Source organism: Mesocricetus auratus, unplaced genomic scaffold (genome assembly GCF_017639785.1).
Source record: "Mesocricetus auratus isolate SY011 unplaced genomic scaffold, BCM_Maur_2.0 Super-Scaffold_100011, whole genome shotgun sequence".
Taxonomy (NCBI): domain Eukaryota; kingdom Metazoa; phylum Chordata; class Mammalia; order Rodentia; family Cricetidae; genus Mesocricetus; species Mesocricetus auratus.
The window spans coordinates 79728105-79746549 of NW_024429195.1; the positions used below are offsets into that span (position 1 = coordinate 79728105).

Sequence of the window (18445 nt, forward strand, 5' to 3'; positions counted from 1 at the left end):
CTCCCTTTCCTTGAGCTCCCTCACCTCACACGGGTGCTGTGGTGACTCTCCCAGCTCGCTTCCTGCCACTGCTCCCTCATTTCTCTCCTTCCGTTAGCCACACCTTTTGGTTTTTGGCTGAACCTTTTTCACGTTTTACATTTTAAAGTTTCGCAGCAATAGAAAGTTGGTTTATGAGCGCTTAGAATTTCTAAACATCTGATTCCAATAGGATAGAAATGAAGCATTTTCCTTCTCTGGGGAGAACCCAACGTACCACGTAAAAGTGGATGCTGGGATGCCCTGCTGTGGTGTGCAGTCAAAATCTCACAAGCACATTATGACTGTAGACATCTTTTTATTTTTAAAGAAACAGATAGTTTTGGTTTCTTTGAGTTATTGAATCAAGGTTTTTTAAATTAAAATTTGGACCATAAGTCATTAGTGCATTAAGCATTGCTGCTTCATAACTGTGATAATCTTGGCCCATTGGTAGTGAATAATAATTTATCTTATGAAATTGCACCTAAATTTTGTTAGAAGCAGGTGGATAGCTATTTTGGAAAACAAGAAATTGCAACAAATAAAATGTAATTGATAACCTGCCCGACAGTTTCTAGAAATCTCAGAGATTGAGAGCATTGGTTCTCAACACATGGGTTGCCACCCCCTTCGGGGGTCAAAAATCCTTTCACAGGGGTCACATATCAGATATCACACATTTCACATGTTTATATTATGATTCAATGTAGTAGCAAAATTACCATTATGAGGTTGCAATGAAAATAAATTATGGGGTGGTCACAACTTGAGGAACTGTATTAAAAGGCCACAGCGTTAAGAAGGTTGAGAACCACCGAGCGAGAGGAATTCAGCAAATTCATACCCTTGAAGACAAAGGCAAAGGCATGTGTCTTGTGTTTTCCCTCCTGCAAACACCGATTTCAAACACTGGAACCCACAGCCGTTTGCCCTTCTTGTGCTGAAGCCTGTGCATCTGACCCTAAGGAATAGACAGAAAACTGGGGGCCCAATATTTTAAACAATTCCTACCATTGTGTTGTGGGCGATGGGGTGATGGGGAGGCAGGAGCAGGAGAAGGCCATATCTGCAGTCAGGGAAGATCATCTTAAGGCCAATGTCAAAGGCAGAGCATCTTTGGTTCTTTTCAAAAGAAGAAACATAATTATAAATATTTTAAAACAATTATTTTAAAGAGCATTTAATGTCTTTAACCATAATTTAGCAAAGTAATAATAATTTGATATTCCATCTCACCCCAGTTAGAATTATTATGATTAAGAAGGAAAAGTCCAAATATTGGCAAGCTGTAGGGAAGGAGAAAGTATTTTTCATTGTTGGTGCAAATAATTAAACTCATGCAGCCAATAAGGAAGTAAGTGTGGAAGTTTCTTAAAAAACTAAAAATGGAATTGCCACATGACCAACTATACCATAACTGGGTATATACCCAAAGGAGTATGTATCCTAGTACAGCGATACATAAATATTCATGTATATTGCTGTTCCATTCACAATAGTAGAGAAATGGAACCAACCTAGATGTATATCAGTTCATGAACTTGTACAGAAAACATGGTACATATGCACACAGAATTTTATTCAGCCATAAAAAATGTGGAACTGAAATTTGCAGAAAAATGAATCAAGTTGAAAAATACATTAAGTGAACTAATCCTCACTCAGAAAGACAAATAACCACATATTCTCTCTCATATGCTGCTATTGCTTCTGATGTATACACACACACATACACACACACACACACACACACATGTGTATATGGAGTTACCTGGGAGCATGTACACACACACACACACACACACACACACACACACACACACACACACACGTGTATATGGAGTTACCTGGGAGCAAAGGTGGGTAAAGATCATGCATCTAGAAGGGTCACAAGAGGGACAAACACACTTTAGGAGGAAGTGTGGAGAGAGTAATGGAACACACGCAACATGGAATTTGGGAGTGGAACCCTGGAGGAATTAAGGTAGAGGTGGAGGAAGAGTGGAGATTGGGGATGGATGGGAGAGAAGGATTAACCAATGTGTGTGTGTGTGTGTGTGTGAGTGTGTGTGTGTGAAAATGCAGGAAGGAAACCTGCTCTTTGCATTCTAATTTAAAACCAGAATACAAGATTGTTGAAATGTTGGAACTGGAAGACCATAGTTTGGAAACAGTATAAAGTCCAACTTCCTATTGATTTCATATTTCATGGATATGGAGAGAGGGAGATCTGATAGAAAATTAACTCATATAATAAATGGGTACAGTGACCCCAACTGGGCAAGAGAACAAGGAAGAAATAATGGGTATTTCATGTTCACTAATGCTGCTCTTTATGGAAAAACAGGATAGGTAACTGTTTGGAGAAATTATTTCTTCTAGATTTCTGTACTCAGAAATGAGGTCACACTAAAATAAAAAGAATTATTAAAACAGACTTTTGGGAAATAGGCCAAGCTTCAAGATAATTTCAATGGCAGAGAGTAAGTATTATGTTAATAAAAGAAAAACAAGGTCCCCAAAATAAGTATTAGAGAGGTTAGGACAAAACCCACAGGCATCCAGCATGTCAGTTGTCCTTTCTGGCTTGGCAATCTATCTCATATTGAGACAGACTGAGGCTGTTGTGGTGGTCCATGATGCTAATTCCTGCACTCAAGAAGCAGAGGCAGGAGGATCAGGAGTAGAGTTCAGCATGGGCTACATAGCATACCCTCATCTCAGCATAAACAAAGAGACCAGAAAGAAAGTCAAAGAGAATTACTGTTTTACACACATCATCTGTGCTCTGGAATCTTCTTTTTTTTTATTTTATTTTCCAGTTTAAATTTAGATAAGAAACAAGGTTGCTTCACAAGTCAGTTCCAGGTCCCTCTCCCTTTCCCTCCCCTCCTCCCGTGCCCTCCCCCCAACCCCCCTCCCCCCCGTTATCCCCTCATTCCCCCAGGGAGGGTGAGGCCCTCCATGGGGGTGTCCATAGTCTGTCATTTCATATAGGGAAGGGCCTAGACCCTTCCCCAAGAGTTCAGGGTGAGAGTGCACCTCACATTGTTCTATGGGAGTCCAAAGTCCGTGTGTATACTTGGGATGGGTACTGATCTGCTGCCCAAGGCTCAATAGATTCCCTAGGCCTCCTCACTGACACCCAGATTCAGGGAGTCTTGATCAGTCCCATGCTGGATTCCCAGGCTGATGCCTGGGATTCAAGAGTTAACCTTTGTCTGGTCAGCTGTTTCTGGGGGTTAAACCAGCCCAGTCTTAATCCCTTTGATCATCAGTCCTCCCTCTCTGTTACTGGCTTTCTTGAGTTCAGCTCAGTACTTAACCGAGGGAGTCTGCCTCTTCTTTGATCAGCCACTAAATGAAGTTTCTGTTTCCCAGACTCTCTGGCCATAGGATTGTAGGCTGGCACTCCCCAGGTCTATATCTAAAATCCATATATGAGAGAGTACATGCCATGTTTCCCTTTTTGGAATCTTCTTATGTATCAAATCAGGATATTCCTATACCCACCTCCTAGAGTTAGCACAAAAAACACTAACAACATAATGTTATCGCCATGAGGATATTTGTTCATATTTAACACAAATTGCTAACCTCTAAAGCTTTTTAATGGAATCCATTGCAATGTCCCATCAGTACATAAAGTTTCCTGATGGCCTATAATTGGCAGAAAAGTTGGGTCAAGGCCAAGGAGACCTGCTTGAATTGATTTTAATGTCTTTGAATTTATTTGAGCCTTGTGAAATAATCCAGCTAACACATGATTGCAAGGCTTTGGAAGTACCATCTGCTACCATCCTTCTCACTACCCTGACAGGGACACTGAGTTTAAATATTCAACATAGTTGTCTAAAGATTTAAAGTTATCAAATTCAATTAAAATCATAAATAACCACATTAAGCCTTTGTTATATGTACTAGTATAATTTAGGGGCTATGACATTAAATATAGGGACCATCATTGCGTTGATTTTGATAATCTGGTGAGTATTATAGTTGCAGATGTAATCTTTGTTGTATTGCTAATGCTTTCAAGGTGTTTATCCTATGACATGCAGGCCAACGTGGTCCATGACTGCTATGAATGTGGTTCAGTTCAGCATTGTAAACATACTTAAAACGCTATGGGACCATTTTGTGTGCATGGTTCTTGAACATGAACTTTGTAAATGACAACGTGTTGCAATGCCATGCAAAATAAATGTATATATGTTCTCACAACCTGTGGACCAAGGATTGGACACCCCTGCTGACTGGAGTGGAGACAGGAGCAGAAGGATGGGTTATATGTCAAGGTAAACACATGAATGAAGGTTACAGGAAGCAGGATTCAGAGGCTCCAAATTTCTCCCCTCTGTCTGAGTCAGGGAGACGACCTCCCTTAAAATGGAAACAGTCCCTGGGAAGGCTGTGGTTCACTGAGCTTGTGGTACAATTGCTGCATGTTCCCCAGAAGACTACTAAGCTCCTTGTGTGTCCTAGCAAGAGTGTGCTGTCTTCCAGCACTCCCCTGTCTCTCCTGAAAACTGCTTTTTAACACTAATCCCAAAAGGGAGGCTGTGGTCAGAGTTGTCACTCATTGCCTTTGTACAGATGAACTCCACATTGTTTAATCTCTCTTTACATTCCATCCTAGAGACAATCAATATTATCCTGCACATCTCTTAACCTGCATGCTTCCCCCAGCCCTTTCTCCTGTGCTCTCTGGAACTCATAGCACATCAGCAGCAACATCTCCCACTTGTTTCTCTACTCTTACTCTGGAACCCTTGTGCTTATTGATTTTTATCCATCTTGGGGCATAGTTGCTTTTTCTCCTCGTATCTCATATACACAGGGTCTGGAGAGGACAAACTGGTGTCTCCCTCATCTTCTTTGACTATTTTCAAATGAGCTGTGATCCTTCTACAACTCTATCTCTGTCTTCCCTGGATTGCAAGCGGTTGGGACAGACCACCTTCCTCCCATAGATGCCTTTATCCATGGTCGTCTTTCTTAGTACCCTTTTTTGTTAAGCACTTATTGTCTGGACCCTGCTTTTTTTTTCATCAGTGTTTCTATTAACATTCTTGGGTACATTAGCATCCAGCCACATAGTCACATAGTCTTCTCAACTCCTTTATCTCCTTGTATTTAATTTTCTGTTCCTCCCTTCTACCTCATCTTTCAATCTCCATTCATGTACTCTAGACTTTTATCTGCATTGTTTCCAAAATCTCCAATTAAATCACTTAACTTCATATGTTCTATCAAACACTAATCCATCCTAAATATTCATTTATTGTTACTGAGTTCCTCATTTTTTGCTTCTACTCTACCTCCCCATTCATTATCTCCTCAAGGGCCTCAGTGGCCAATTGACAGACTTAAATTCATTCACTAACCCAGCTCCTATACAGGTCTACTTTGTTCATTCCCACTCCCCATTTTTGTCTAAATGAACCCCACTCAATTTCTGTCAACTCCATACTTGCGCGTGAGCAGCTGAAATTGGAGAAAATATAATCTGGCTGAGTGGTTTCACTTTAGAGAACCAATCAGATATCTCCAGTCTTTGTTCAGTACAACTAGAATTCAAAGATCTTTCTAGGAATAACATGAAGAGTATTTAAAGGGATGGCAAAACTAGAAGAAAGAAGACTGGACAGAGTTCAGATAAGAGAGTCAGAAAAACAGCAAAAAAAACAAAGAACTTTGGTTAGGCATGGACTAGAAAAGTGACCACAGCTATATGAGCCACTGGGAACATCCTAGACATATTGAAAAGGTAAAATCAGCAGGATTTGGTAAGCAGCAATTACCTTTGCCTATATCTATGCCTACTAGGTGGAAATCCAAATAAATGGGTGAAGACAGTCATTTCTGAATTTAGGATTTTACCCAGAACATTTCTTGGAGAAGTCTTATTAGGCAGACCACTCTCTGCCTTGCCCATCCTTTTTCAAAGATCTTTAATTTTCACAGGAGGCATTCCTGATGTTTCCCTCTTTTCCAATTTTTTGTAGCTTCTATTCTCTTTATATTTATGATCTCCAAGATGAAAGATAAAAGATTCTGACCCCTAAAATATGGATAAAATCATTTTTAAGTAAAAAAAAACAAAGCAAATGGAGGGAAGGTACTAATTACAGTTAGAGATGCTTTTGTTTCCCTATGAAAGAATGGTATCTACTAGGCAGCTGGATATAACCGTTTGAGAGATAGAGCTTGGGGGTGTCAGTTGGGGGGGCCTGGACAGTCTATAGCACCTCTAACATTGGAACCAGTATTTATCCCTAGTGCAGGAAATGGATTTGGGAGTCCATTCCCTATAGAGGGATACGCTCTCAGTCTAGATACACGGAGGAGGGCCTAGGTCCTGCCACAAATGATTTGACAGACTTTGATAATTCCCCATCAGAGGCCTCAACCTAGGGAGTGGATAGGGGATAGGTTGGGGGATAGTAGGGTAAATGGGAGGGCAGGAGAAAGAGGGAACTGGGATTGGTATGTAAAATAAGACTGTTTCTAATTTAAATAAAAGTAATAATAAAATAATAAAAGAAAGAAGTAGATCTTGGAATTACAGTGGATGCCTATTAGCGTTCTCTGCTAAGAATCCATTAATCCTGCTGTTAGCACCCTCTCAAAATTCTTGGGGAAGCAATGTCTGCTCACACTTTATAAGTCTTGTCCCTCTTTATTGCATTATTCTTCTATGTTAGTATCCATCCACTTCTTTTCACCCATTCCTTTTGTTTATTAGCTGTATCTCCCTCTGGAATATCAGCTCCATGAGACTATGGACTTGTTGCTCATTTGGGAACTAAGAACTTGTCACATGTTCTCATGCCTACCTTCAGTGGTGTGACTCACGCTTAAGGAAACTAGCATTTCTATATTGTCGACATTGATAATGGCTTGAATAAGACATATAAACAAGTAGAGCCCAGAAGTGTTGTGGAGGCTTCCAGGTACCATCTAAAAGGACCTGTACTATAAGCAATGCCAACGCAAATGGAAACAGAGATGGGAGACAAAAACAATATATATAGTCAGGTCCTAGTGATCTTCTTTAAGACTTTGGATTACAAGGTGGGCATGTTACAGTGGTAACAAAGAATTTGTCTTTTCTTTAGTTTTTCTCAATCCTGCTTAACTTATGTTTTCAGTTATCTACAAGCAACAGAAAGAAAGAAAGAAAGAAAAGAGGAAAGGTTAGCATTATAGAGATTAAATTAAAGATATTTGATAAAGGGCAAACTACTGGACTTCACATCTAAGCAGATATTGGATGAAGTCAGTAAATTCAAGCTTAACAAGTTTTCAGTCGATAGTATCTCTGAAGTAACTGAAAATAGATTTTTAAGTAAGGCATAGGGTTATTAGACTTGAGAATGTAGAAAAGGAGAGTGCATCTATGCTATGTTGAATGGAAGAATGTGTAGGCAGTTGGGGAATAATGCAGAGGCAGTGATGGTGGTTAATTCTGTCACTTGAGAGATTACTAAAGAAATGAGGGATCAGCTACAGTGAATAACAGTGAAAGCCTTTTAATTCAAAATTGGATTGAGTTTGTAGATACTTCTCTGATAGTGTCAGAGAAATGCAGTGAAGCCCTTAGAAACACAAGACACAGGAAGAATGGGAGGTGAGACCTGCCCGAGTTGGAGATGAGAGGAGGCAATACTTGAGGTACAGGGGTAGGGGCTGATGAGAAAGGCTAGTGGATGGAGGAGCTCTTGTTTTGATTGCTCAGGCTTTTTCTTAAAAGAAAACAGGATCCTGTGCTTAAAGCAGGGGAGAAGGTATAAGAAGACAGGATGAAAAGAGAGGAGAACATTTCAAACAACTGTTAAGAGAGGGGGCCAAGGGGGCAACTATAGTTGAGGGTTAAACTAAAGAATAGAGAGACTTCCTTCCATCAATGCTGTGCAGGCCTGGTTTAGAAACAGAGAAGACTGAGTGGGTTTAGCCAGGGAAGAAGTGAATTTCTTTCTGTCTTACAACAATAATACCTCCATTAAAAAGTGCTTCAGGAATAAAACTCTTTACTATGAAAACAGACCATCTGCAAAACAAAAACAGGTCCATAAATCACAGCAGCAGAACATTTGTAGCCTTATGACAAAAATCACTAGGTACACAGTTGCTTTTTTTGTCTTGGATTAGACCCTACCCTAGATCAACATGTAAAACTCCCAAAGATTATCTACTGCCCTAGGTCCCCTGACTCATTCCAAAGACCTGACAGCTCTGTGCTCTTCGGCACCCCCACCCTCCCTTAGCGAACTTGAGATGGATTTGATAGCCAGTATTGTTGCTGTTGGTTGCAAACTGCTGGTGTCATTCATCCATGTGTTGATCTAGCCGGGACTATGCATCACCCATGCTTTCCTTCTGACCATGTGATAGTATTGTGTTGTTTCCCTTAAAGGCCAATTTAATATCGCAATGACAAGGTATGTGCCTCAAAGGCTCAGGTTCTGAAGGCTTGATTCCTGCTGCTATTGAGAGATGGCTTAGTGGGATGTGGGGATTATATCATCATACTTATAAAGCCTTGATAGGTAATTTGCAAGAACAGTTTAGGTTTCAAGGGACTTGGTTACTGGAGAGTAAGTGATTATAAAGTAACTCCTAGACACACACTCTCTCACTTGTTTCCTGTCTCATGTATGAAACCACACCCCCTGCCCCCATACGTGATGTTACCTTGTGACACCATCTGCAATGTTATGGCTGTGTCAGAAGACTCTTCCAATGGGTGATAGGATGGAGCCACCTGACGCTGAATTTCAACCTCTAAAATCAGGTTAAATAAACCTCTCTTCTTTAGAAAATACCAGGCTTTGGGCAATTTGCTATAGAATTTACAAAATGGACTGTGAGAGGCATCAACTTAAAGGAGGATGGAGTGCCGGTAATGAAGGCTGGGGACCCATCTGATCTAATCCACAGGCCAGAGAGAGAACATCCAGCATAGGCATGCTTCTCAGGTGTTGATGGAATGAGCAAAACTGGGAATGGATGAGTGAACGAAGTCAGTGAGCTGGGGAGGGGATAAAATTGAGCGACAGACATTGTTGCAAGATGTGCACGTCGTTATGGGCTCTTAGTTCTGCTTTCTCAATTCTGGAGGCTGAGAAGTCCAAAATCAAAGTGCCAGCATCTAGAATGGCCTTTCAGCTGTTTGTTTACATGGCACAGGGTGGTAGGGTAAGAGAGGGTGATGGGTTCCTGAGGATGGAACTCTCTTGACATGTGCATTTTCTCTTAGTTCCTAGTCTCCAATACTGCCCTGGGGATTGAGTTTTCAACACACAAATCTTGAAAGACGAGTTCAGAAATAAAAATAATTTATTTGATAGATGAGTTCCAGTAGCCCTGGTTAGGGAATATAGAAGAGATAGGAGGAACAAGAGAAAGATATAGGAGGGTGTTTTAACGAGATACTTTCCTTATGATAATATGAGGCTTGATGTCACTGGGCACCTTTGAGAGATGAAACAGAATAGTCTCTGACCAAAAGACAAACTGGGACATTTATTCATTACTTATGCTTGTCAGTGAGTGAGGGCTGCTCTTAGCTATATCCACTCTTCAACACTTCTGATCTATCCTGTAGATGGACAGACCACATTTTTACAGTTAGGGAAATCTCCCAGATAGAGTGACTTAGGAAGGAGGGTGTCAAAAGAAAAACTGCAGTAGTATCCTGTCAGTATATTTCAAAAAATTTAGAAGTACTTATCTTCTCATGTATTAATCTTACATTTTTCATATAAACTTATATACTTGATAAATAAACACACATACACACAAGGGTATTCATTGCCAAATTATTTAAGTAACAAAATATTGGACATGACCTCAGCATTTGTCAGAAAGGAGCTTTACAAATGTTCTACATGTGTTAACACCAAAAAAAGTCTACATCACGTTAACTTTTAAAAAGTGAGATGTAGCCGGGCATTGGTGGCACACGCCTTTAATCCCAGCACTCGGGAGGCAGGGGCAGGTAGATCTCTGTGAGTTCGAGGCCAGGCTGGACCGACAGCCTCCAAAACAGAGAAACCCTGTCTCGTAAAACCAAAAAAAAAAGTGAGATGCATAAAATTTTGAACAGAGTATTATGGTGCCATATAAGGAATAAATTTATATGCATTCTGTGGAGCACTCCCTGACCAGCAGGAAAGACTACCACCAGACAAGGATTCTTCCCAAATCACGCTTTATTGGAGCCTCTTGGTTGAAGGGAGAGCAGGAAGCAAGGGACCCAGAACAAAGACTGCAGCTGCTTATATAGGAGCTGAGGCAGCGTGCAACTGTCCTATTGGTCGAGCACCCTGGCAGCCACCTCAGGCTCCCTGATTGGCCCAGCAAGCTGAAGACACTGAGCATGCTCGAGCTGGTGATTCTGGTTATGACCCTGTATGGAGTTGTTTACTCCAGCCCTGCAGGGGCCCAGTGCCATCTTGGAATGGCGGCCACAACTCATGGCTCCCTGCAGTTCCCCCTTCTTGTTTCCTTCAGGGCCAAGTCAGGTCTTATTCCCGATCAGGTCTTCACCTCATGATGTGTGGACCGATCAAGGGAGGCCAAAAACACCTCATAGCATTCCTTCTCCAGTGCAATGGGATCAAGCCCTTGGAGGTGCAAAGGCAATGCTATCAAGGGGCCAGCACGCCTTCCTCAGTGCAATGGGCAAATATCCAATGAGGGTGCAAAGGCCGTGCTTGGCTAGTGGCTCCTGAGAGCGGACAACCATACTTGGGGGGAGTTGCCTTTCTCAAGAGCAGCCAGTGCCTGCAGCACTACTGCCTTATCACGGGACACCTGAGTCCGCAGGCGGCAGGTCAACCAAAGGCACAGTACGCACCCTCCTATGCAGCATGCAAAAAACATCCCTACCCCCACCCACTCCTTGAACAGGGAGAGGGCAGAGGAGATCCAGGACTGTAGTCCCTTCGCCAAGCTGAGATCCACACGCGTTGAATTAATTAGGACTATAGCATGCCTGAGGTCTTCCAGGGTGGCATCAAAATCCTCAGACCAATTTCCTGCAAGATACAAGGACAAAGAGCGAGACAAATTGGCAGCCCTAGTAAAATTTTCATATTGAACACTGGTAATGCACAGGGCGTCCAACTTCCATTCGCAGCCCAATTGGGCCAGCTGCCAAAGAATATCCACCTGCTCTTGTACCAAATCTATTCTTTGGTTGATCACCATTAATCCACCTTTAATATGAGCATCCATGGCGGTTTGTTTTTCTAGGGCTGAGGCCACAGCGGTGGACAACCGATTAAGTGTCTCGCCTGTTTGAACAGCAGTAGTCATGGCAATGGCCGCCGTAGTGGCAGAGACCGCTATGGCCGACATTGCGACCACCACCAAAGCCGTGACACCGAAGTCCCTCTTGTGACGAAATAACGTCATCGTACTAGGGGCTTCTACCGGCACAGGGACCCAACGAGGGACCCGTGCTACCAAGGCTCGAGTGTATTTAGCCGTGTTCCAGCATTGTGATAATGAGCAAGTCTCATTAGAGCAATTGGTAAAAGAAGAATTACTTAAAATAAACAAAAATGGTGGATGAAGGCATACTGGGGCAGCTTTATAAGACGTAATGTTTACAACATCTTCCAACCTTTTGGTGCATCCTCCAGTACCATTAACTTGCATAAACCCCAGCACCATCCCTCCCCCTCTATTTCTTGCTACCTCTCTTTCAGTCAGATTATACACACAACTAAACTTACTATATCCTGCCTCCCCCCTCCCAACAATACAAAAGGGGAGATATCTGAACAGCTACCATATACACCACAAAGTAACCATTTATCATAGGGAATCATAACATCCGCCTGCATAAAAAAACCCATGGTAAACGAGAACCTATGAGGGGCTGGTCCCCGCATATCAGGCGAAAAGGTGAATCTATGTGCGCTATCCGCCCAGGCGACCATGTGAGACTGACAGTCTGTCCAAGGCCAAAGTTCTCCTTCCTTAAGGGGGCCCCAGCAGTGTGGAGCAAGTCGTGGCTGGACAGGCGGAGACTCGCTTTCCGAAACATTGGGGAAGGACACAAAGGTGCCATTGAACCAAAGGGCCTTTTGGGTATAAGAATAATTGCTAAACTGAAAAGGGGACGACTGATTCCCTGGCCCAAATTGCCAATTCCTTCTCTCCTGGGAAACCAAAGTAAAGTCTTGATCCTGCTGGAACCATGCCAAACCCTGCTTTCTTAGAGCAATGCATGATCCCGGGTTTATTTCCAAAGTAAAACATAGGGAACCCTCTTCCATAAAACTTCTATTCTCCCCTAAGGGGGCCACATGCATATCAAGGGGTAACATGGGAAGACCCAACATTTTCTGACTTATAAAAAATCGTGGGAAAACAGCTGCATTATGCCTGACAGGAATCGGCTTGGGGAAGGCTGACAGAATCCCCCATCTCTGCTCCGCTCGACTCTGTATCATCTTCCACAGGATCGACAGCATCAATATCTTGACGAATGGCAGAATCATTTTCCTGAGCCTCGACGACTCTGGTCAGGCGACTCGGAACCCAATGAGGTGCTTCTTGCCCCTGTGGAAAAACACAAACAGCTCCTCTGGACCTCCGAATGACGGGGTCCGGGCCATACCATTTGTTATCCAGCACATTCTTCCACATCACATCCCCTACCCTATCCGGGGTGGGGTAGGTGTGTCGGTCAGCCGCTGTACGGCCTTTGTCATCCATTATCAAGAAATTGAGAGTAAAAAGGGCCATGGCAATCCTGTTCCTAGGGGAGGCAGTCTCAGCCACTCCCCCTTTTTGTTTTTGTAAGAGTTCCTTGATGCTGCGATTAGCTCTCTCCACTATCCCCTGGCCTTGGGGATTATAAGGCAATCCAAAGGTGTGTGCAACCTGAAGCTGTGCACAAAAGACACGAAAGCCCTTGGAAGAGTAGGCAGGGCCATTATCCGTCTTCAGACGGACTGGCTTGCCCCAAGCCGCCCAAGCTTCCAGGCAGTGGGTTTTAACATGAGTGGACTTTTCCCCTGCCAGAGGGGTGGCAAAAATGACACCCGAATAGGTATCCACTGAGACATGAAGATATTTGACACGGCCAAATTATGGAACATGAGTGACATCCATTTGCCACCAGGTATTTGGTCGTAGGCCTCGGGGGTTAACGCCTACATGAGGGGGATGAAAGAAGGTGATACAAGAAGAACAGGCTTTTACAATGCTTCGAGCATCATGTCTGGTCAAAGCAACTTTTTCCGCAGAGTATCGGTGGGGACATGATACAGGTTATGAAAATCCCGAGCTTGCTGGATGGGATCTGCAACCACCATAGTCATCAATGCTCTGGTGGCTAAATCAGCTTGCTCATTGCCTTTAGCAATAAAGCCAGGAAGCAAGGTATGTGCTCTAACATGGCCAACAAAAAAGGAATGGCTTCTTTGTAAAATACAGTGTTGAATCTGTAACAAGATATTTGAGACGGGGCTTGCCTGACGAGCTGAGGCAGCCACCTCAAGGGAGGAAACCGCATTAACCACGTACTGGGAATCTGAAAACAAATTAAAGGGTTCTGAAAATTTCTTGAAAACTTCAAGTACCACCAAGCATTCAGTTGCTTGGGGTGTATCAGGTTGAAAAGAAAAACCTGAGGCGGCTGGTGTCCCACAACCATCGCCCCTTTTCCTGTTTTTGACCCATCAGTAAATATAGTCACGGCACCGACCAGGGGAACGGGTGAAGTGACCTTGGGAAAATAGACCAGATTATCATCCACAAAACTTAACAATGGATGTTTTGGAAAGTGATTATCTATAATATTAGAAAAGGAGCAGAGTAAAACTGCCCAATCATCCACAGTAGCGGCCAAAACTTCTACCTGATCTTTGGTATAAGGAATGATTAGCTTATCCAGCGTTTTTGCAAAAGATGTTAAGCAAAATTTTATGCCAATCATGGCCTGAAGGGCTACTAGGGCAGGATAATAATTAAGGGTCCGCATTCCCACCGAATTGTCATGTAGCCACCAGAGGGGCCCATCCTGCCATAACACACCAGTGGGAGAATGTCTTGTCTTTAGGATGCATAAAGAAATGGGAAGAGATGGATCATATCTATTAAGCTGTGCCCGGGACAGTGCCTCCTCCACCAAGCGTAAGGAATGCTTTGCTGCAGGAGTCAAGGCCCGTGGGGAGGTTACATCAGGATTGCCCTCTAATATAGAAAATAGGGGCAATAATTCAGATCTAGGGAGATGAAGATAACCCCTAACCCAATTGATATCCCCCAGCAACTTCTGGAAGTCGTTGAGTGTCGTCAGATGTTGAGTCCGAATAAGGACCTTCTGGGGGCGAATAGTATCTGGCTGAATTATCATCCCCAGGAACTTAGCTGTGGTTGAACGCTGTACCTTTTCAGGAGCTATAACCAGGCCCCGAGCCTCCAGTGTAGAAACTGTCCTTTGAAAGGCATCCTCAAGATTTTGTAGGGAACGGGTTGCCAACAGGATGTCATCCATATAATGAATAATACGCACATCAGGATATTGCTGCCGCACAGCCAACAAGGCAGCATCCACAAACAGTTGGCACATTGTAGGACTATTAGCCATCCCCTGTGGGAGGACCCGCCATTGAAAACGGGCATCGGGTTGTTCATGATTAATGGAGGGTATGGTAAAAGCAAACCGCTCCCTGTCTTGCTTACACAGGGGGATCGAGAAGAAACAATCTTTAATATCCAAGATCATCACAGGCCAATTTCTCGGTAGAGCAGAAAGTAATGGGAAACCTCTTTGCGTAGGCCCCATGATCTGCATTTGGTTGTTAACAGCTCTCAAGTCATGGAGCAATCGCCATTTTCCAGATGGTTTCTTAATGACAAAAATTGGTGTATTCCATGGCGAAACAGAGGGCTCAATATGGTCCAAGTGAAGCTGTTCCTGGACAAGCTGTTTAACGGCTTCTAATTTCTCTTGAGAAAGGGGCCACTGGGGTACCCACACCGCCTTTTGAGTTGTCCAAGGTATGGGGAGAGGCTGAACATCAGAAGCCGATGAGTCAGTGGCCCCTAAGAAAAACCCAGCCCTTTACGGTCTGTCTTCACAGACGGGATGATGGGCTGAGATATACCCTGAAGATTTTTTCCTAGCCCCTTAGTGGGGACGAATCCCTGTTTTGACATCATGTTTTTACTTTCCTCTGAGAACTCATTTGTCAACCGCAGCTGTAACTGCTGTTGGATGTCTCTGCCCCAAAGACTAATGGGGAGGTCAATTACAAAAGGTTGAACTCTGCCCTGTTGGTCCTCCATCTTCCAGACCAGCTCTTTCGAGCTTATACAGGGCGTGTGTGCATAGCCCAAGCCCTGTAGGGATTAGGCCGAGCGTTGGAGGGGCCATTTTTTTGGCCATTTTTTAATTCTAATAATACTCCTATCAGCACCCGTGTCAACTAGGCCATAAAAGGGCCTCCCTTCAATGATTAATTGTAATACAGGTCTGTCGTCAAGAGCCATAGACAAACAAGCCAGATCAACTCCTGTAGAGCCTAGGCCTCCCTTTTCTCTGGTCCCTTTTCTTGAGGGAAACATCCCATGGGACGAGGGCAGGAGCAGGAGCTGAGCAATGCGATCTCCAGGAGCAATTGAAATAATCCCTGACAGGGAATGACAAAGAAGCTTAATCTCCCCAGTATAATCCGGGTCGATTACTCCCGGGAAAATCATAAGCCCTTTCATTGTTGACGAAGAACGTCCCAAAACTATCCCCACTTGGCCCTCTGGCAATGGACCCGACATGTCTGACGTCAAAATCTGAACCCCCATCTCAGGCGTTAATACCAATCCGGAGGTGGCACAGAGGTCCAGCCCTGCGGAGCTGCTAGTTGCTCGCCGGGTGACTGACTTGGCCCCATCAATTGGGGAGTCTGTGTTGACATAGGGGTCTGAAATGCCCCAAATATTTTTGGGCCCTGGGGACGGGGGCCCCTCACCCCGTTTTTTGACCCGGCTGTATCTGGCGGAAGAATGGAGTGGCCATTTATGTCCTTAGTGGAGTGACACTCATTTGCCCAATGTTTGCCTTTCTTACAGCGTGGACAAGTCCCAGGCATGCACGAACCTGTCGATGCAGGTTGCCCAGGTGAGACGGTGCCATTAGGGCAATTTCTTTTTAAATGTCCTGGCTGACCACATTGGAAGCAGCCTTTTCCTTTGGAATCACGAGTGGCTTTAGTGGCAGAAAGCACAGCCGCAGCAAGGCCAGCATTAGTCAGGGGCCCCCCTACCTCCCGGCAAGCTTTGATCCAAGCATCTAAATTCTTATGTCTGACCGGGGCTATGGCCCTTTGGCACTCTTTTGTACTTTGTTCAAAGATAATTTGTTGTACAAAAGGCATGGTGTATTCAGCACCACCTATTGTCTTTTCTGCTACCTCAAGTAGCCTGGCTACAAAATCTGCAAAAGGTTCTGCAGGGCCCTGAATGATCTTTGTCAAGTTACCAGCCACTTCCCCTTTATTGGGGAGTGCTCTCCAGGCCCGATAATGAATTTCATTTATTTGTTGATAAACATCCATGGGGAGGCCAACCTGATTGCCCAAATATCGTCCAAGGCCCAGGAGCATGTCTGCTGTCCATTCTGGGTGCCCATTTTGAATATTTATTCTAGTCTGTGTCTGGGCATTATCAGTGGCCAGGGACTTAAAGTCCAAGAATTGGCCCTTAGTCACGCACGCTCTGCCCAACTCAATCCAATCTGTGGGCGTCAGCGGTGAGACGCAGATTCTGCGCAAAAGGGCGATCTGCTGTAGCCCCAAAGTCTTTCACCGCCGCGACTAAATCTTTCAATTGCTTATAGGGGACGGGCTCATATCTCCTCTCCTGAGTCATTAGATCCTCCAGCACCGGAAATGCTGAGGCTAAACGGGCCCAGGTGCTCTGGCTAATGTAATGGCAGCCTCCCCGTGCTCCAAAATGCAAAGGAGCAGCCTTTATCGGTGGTGCGGAGGGCGCAACCCGTGGCGGGTCAGGTGGACGAGGTGTTGGATTTTTTTATGCCATATGAGGGGTTGTGGGCAGGAGGATGTACTCCTGGCCATTCCCGTTCCTCCTCTCGATACCTTGCCGCTTCCTCTTCCAATTCCTCCTCCTCATCATGACTAAGTTCATCATCTGACAACTCTAGATTAGAAAATTCTCTCAAGACCGGGTAAAGTCGGCCTGTCTCCTCCCCTGGCCTGGGGAGGGGCTGTTCTTCTTTCTTTTTATCTAATTTCTCCTTCTCATCTTTGCATATGATTATTTGCTTTTCCTTCTTCTTTTCTATTTTTTTCTTAGGCCTATCCAAGTTTCCCTCTTGTATGTCTGATTCTGAAAAACTATCCTGGTGTGCTATCAATGCTTTTTGCCCTTCCCTAATGATTTCTGTATTGGTTCCCTCTCTGAGACAGTCACGCACAAGGCCCCAGAAAGGAATCGTGCCCCTTTTTAGTTTTCTTTCTCTCTCTGCTGTTTCAAGGTCGAGCCCTAGCTTTTCCCAGGAGGGCAAAGTAAGATCCCCTGAGACTGCGAACCATGGAGCTGATTTATCTATATCTGTCAGCAAGGTGGTGATTGTCCGCCTAGACACCTTTAAATCACGTTGTCTAAGTAAGGCCTGTACGGGGCCTATCATGTCCACCGTCTCTCGACCAGCGCCCTGTACATTACCCATGGCACGTCAAGTTGCCGTTTTATCTACAGCGGACTTATCTGGCGTTTTCGAAAGGCTGCGTAAATTATGATAGACTCTAATCTGGATTTGGTTCGTCCCAAAGGCTGTTTTATCTACAACAGGCTTACTTTCGGGTTTAAGAATGCCTGCAGCAGCACAGGTACTCTTGCTCAGGCCTATGACAGCGCAACCAAAAACAGCAAAAGAGCACAACAACTACCATCAACACAAAAACCAGACAGAACACCAAAGGATCAATCCCCCCAATCAGCATACTTGGAGAAAACTTGCTTACCGATGTCGCCGCTCCACGTGTTGGGTTCTGAATCCTCTGTGGTCCCTTGCTCGGTACCAAAAGGAGTCCCAGCGTCCCGGGTTTCGGCATCAGTTGTGGAGCACTCCCTGACCAGCAGGAAAGACTACCACCAGACAAGGATTCTTCCCAAATCACGCTTTATTGGAGCCTCTTGGTTGAAGGGAGAGCAGGAAGCGAGGGACCCAGAACAAAGACTGCAGCTGCTTATATAGGAGCTGAGGCAGCGTGCAACTGTCCTATTGGTCGAGCACCCCGGCAGCCACCTCAGGCTCCCTGATTGGCCCAGCAAGCTGAAGACACTGAGCATGCTCGAGCTGGTGATTCTGGTTATGACCCTATATGGAGTTGTTTACTCCAGCCCTGCAGGGGCCCAGTGCCATCTTGGAATGGCG

General features: G+C 44.3%; 1 protein-coding gene across 1 annotated transcript; it reads right to left on the reverse strand.

Annotated features, from left to right (window-relative positions):
• Positions 1–10422: 10422 nt before the first annotated feature.
• On the reverse strand, positions 10423–18210 carry LOC121143322. Its single transcript, XM_040755132.1, has 2 exons — positions 18033–18210; positions 10423–12600 (listed from the first exon to the last, which is right to left on the reverse strand). Exon 2 carries the CDS (start codon positions 11704–11706, stop codon positions 10747–10749), a length of 960 nt encoding a protein of 319 aa, XP_040611066.1. The 5' UTR covers positions 11707–12600; positions 18033–18210; the 3' UTR covers positions 10423–10746.
• Positions 18211–18445: the final 235 nt, after the last annotated feature.

Bases quoted from the DNA above. Each gene is read 5' to 3' on its own strand.
- LOC121143322 (XM_040755132.1), bottom strand. From the start codon at position 11,706: ATGGTGCTGGGGTTTATGCAAGTTAATGGTACTGGAGGATGCACCAAA.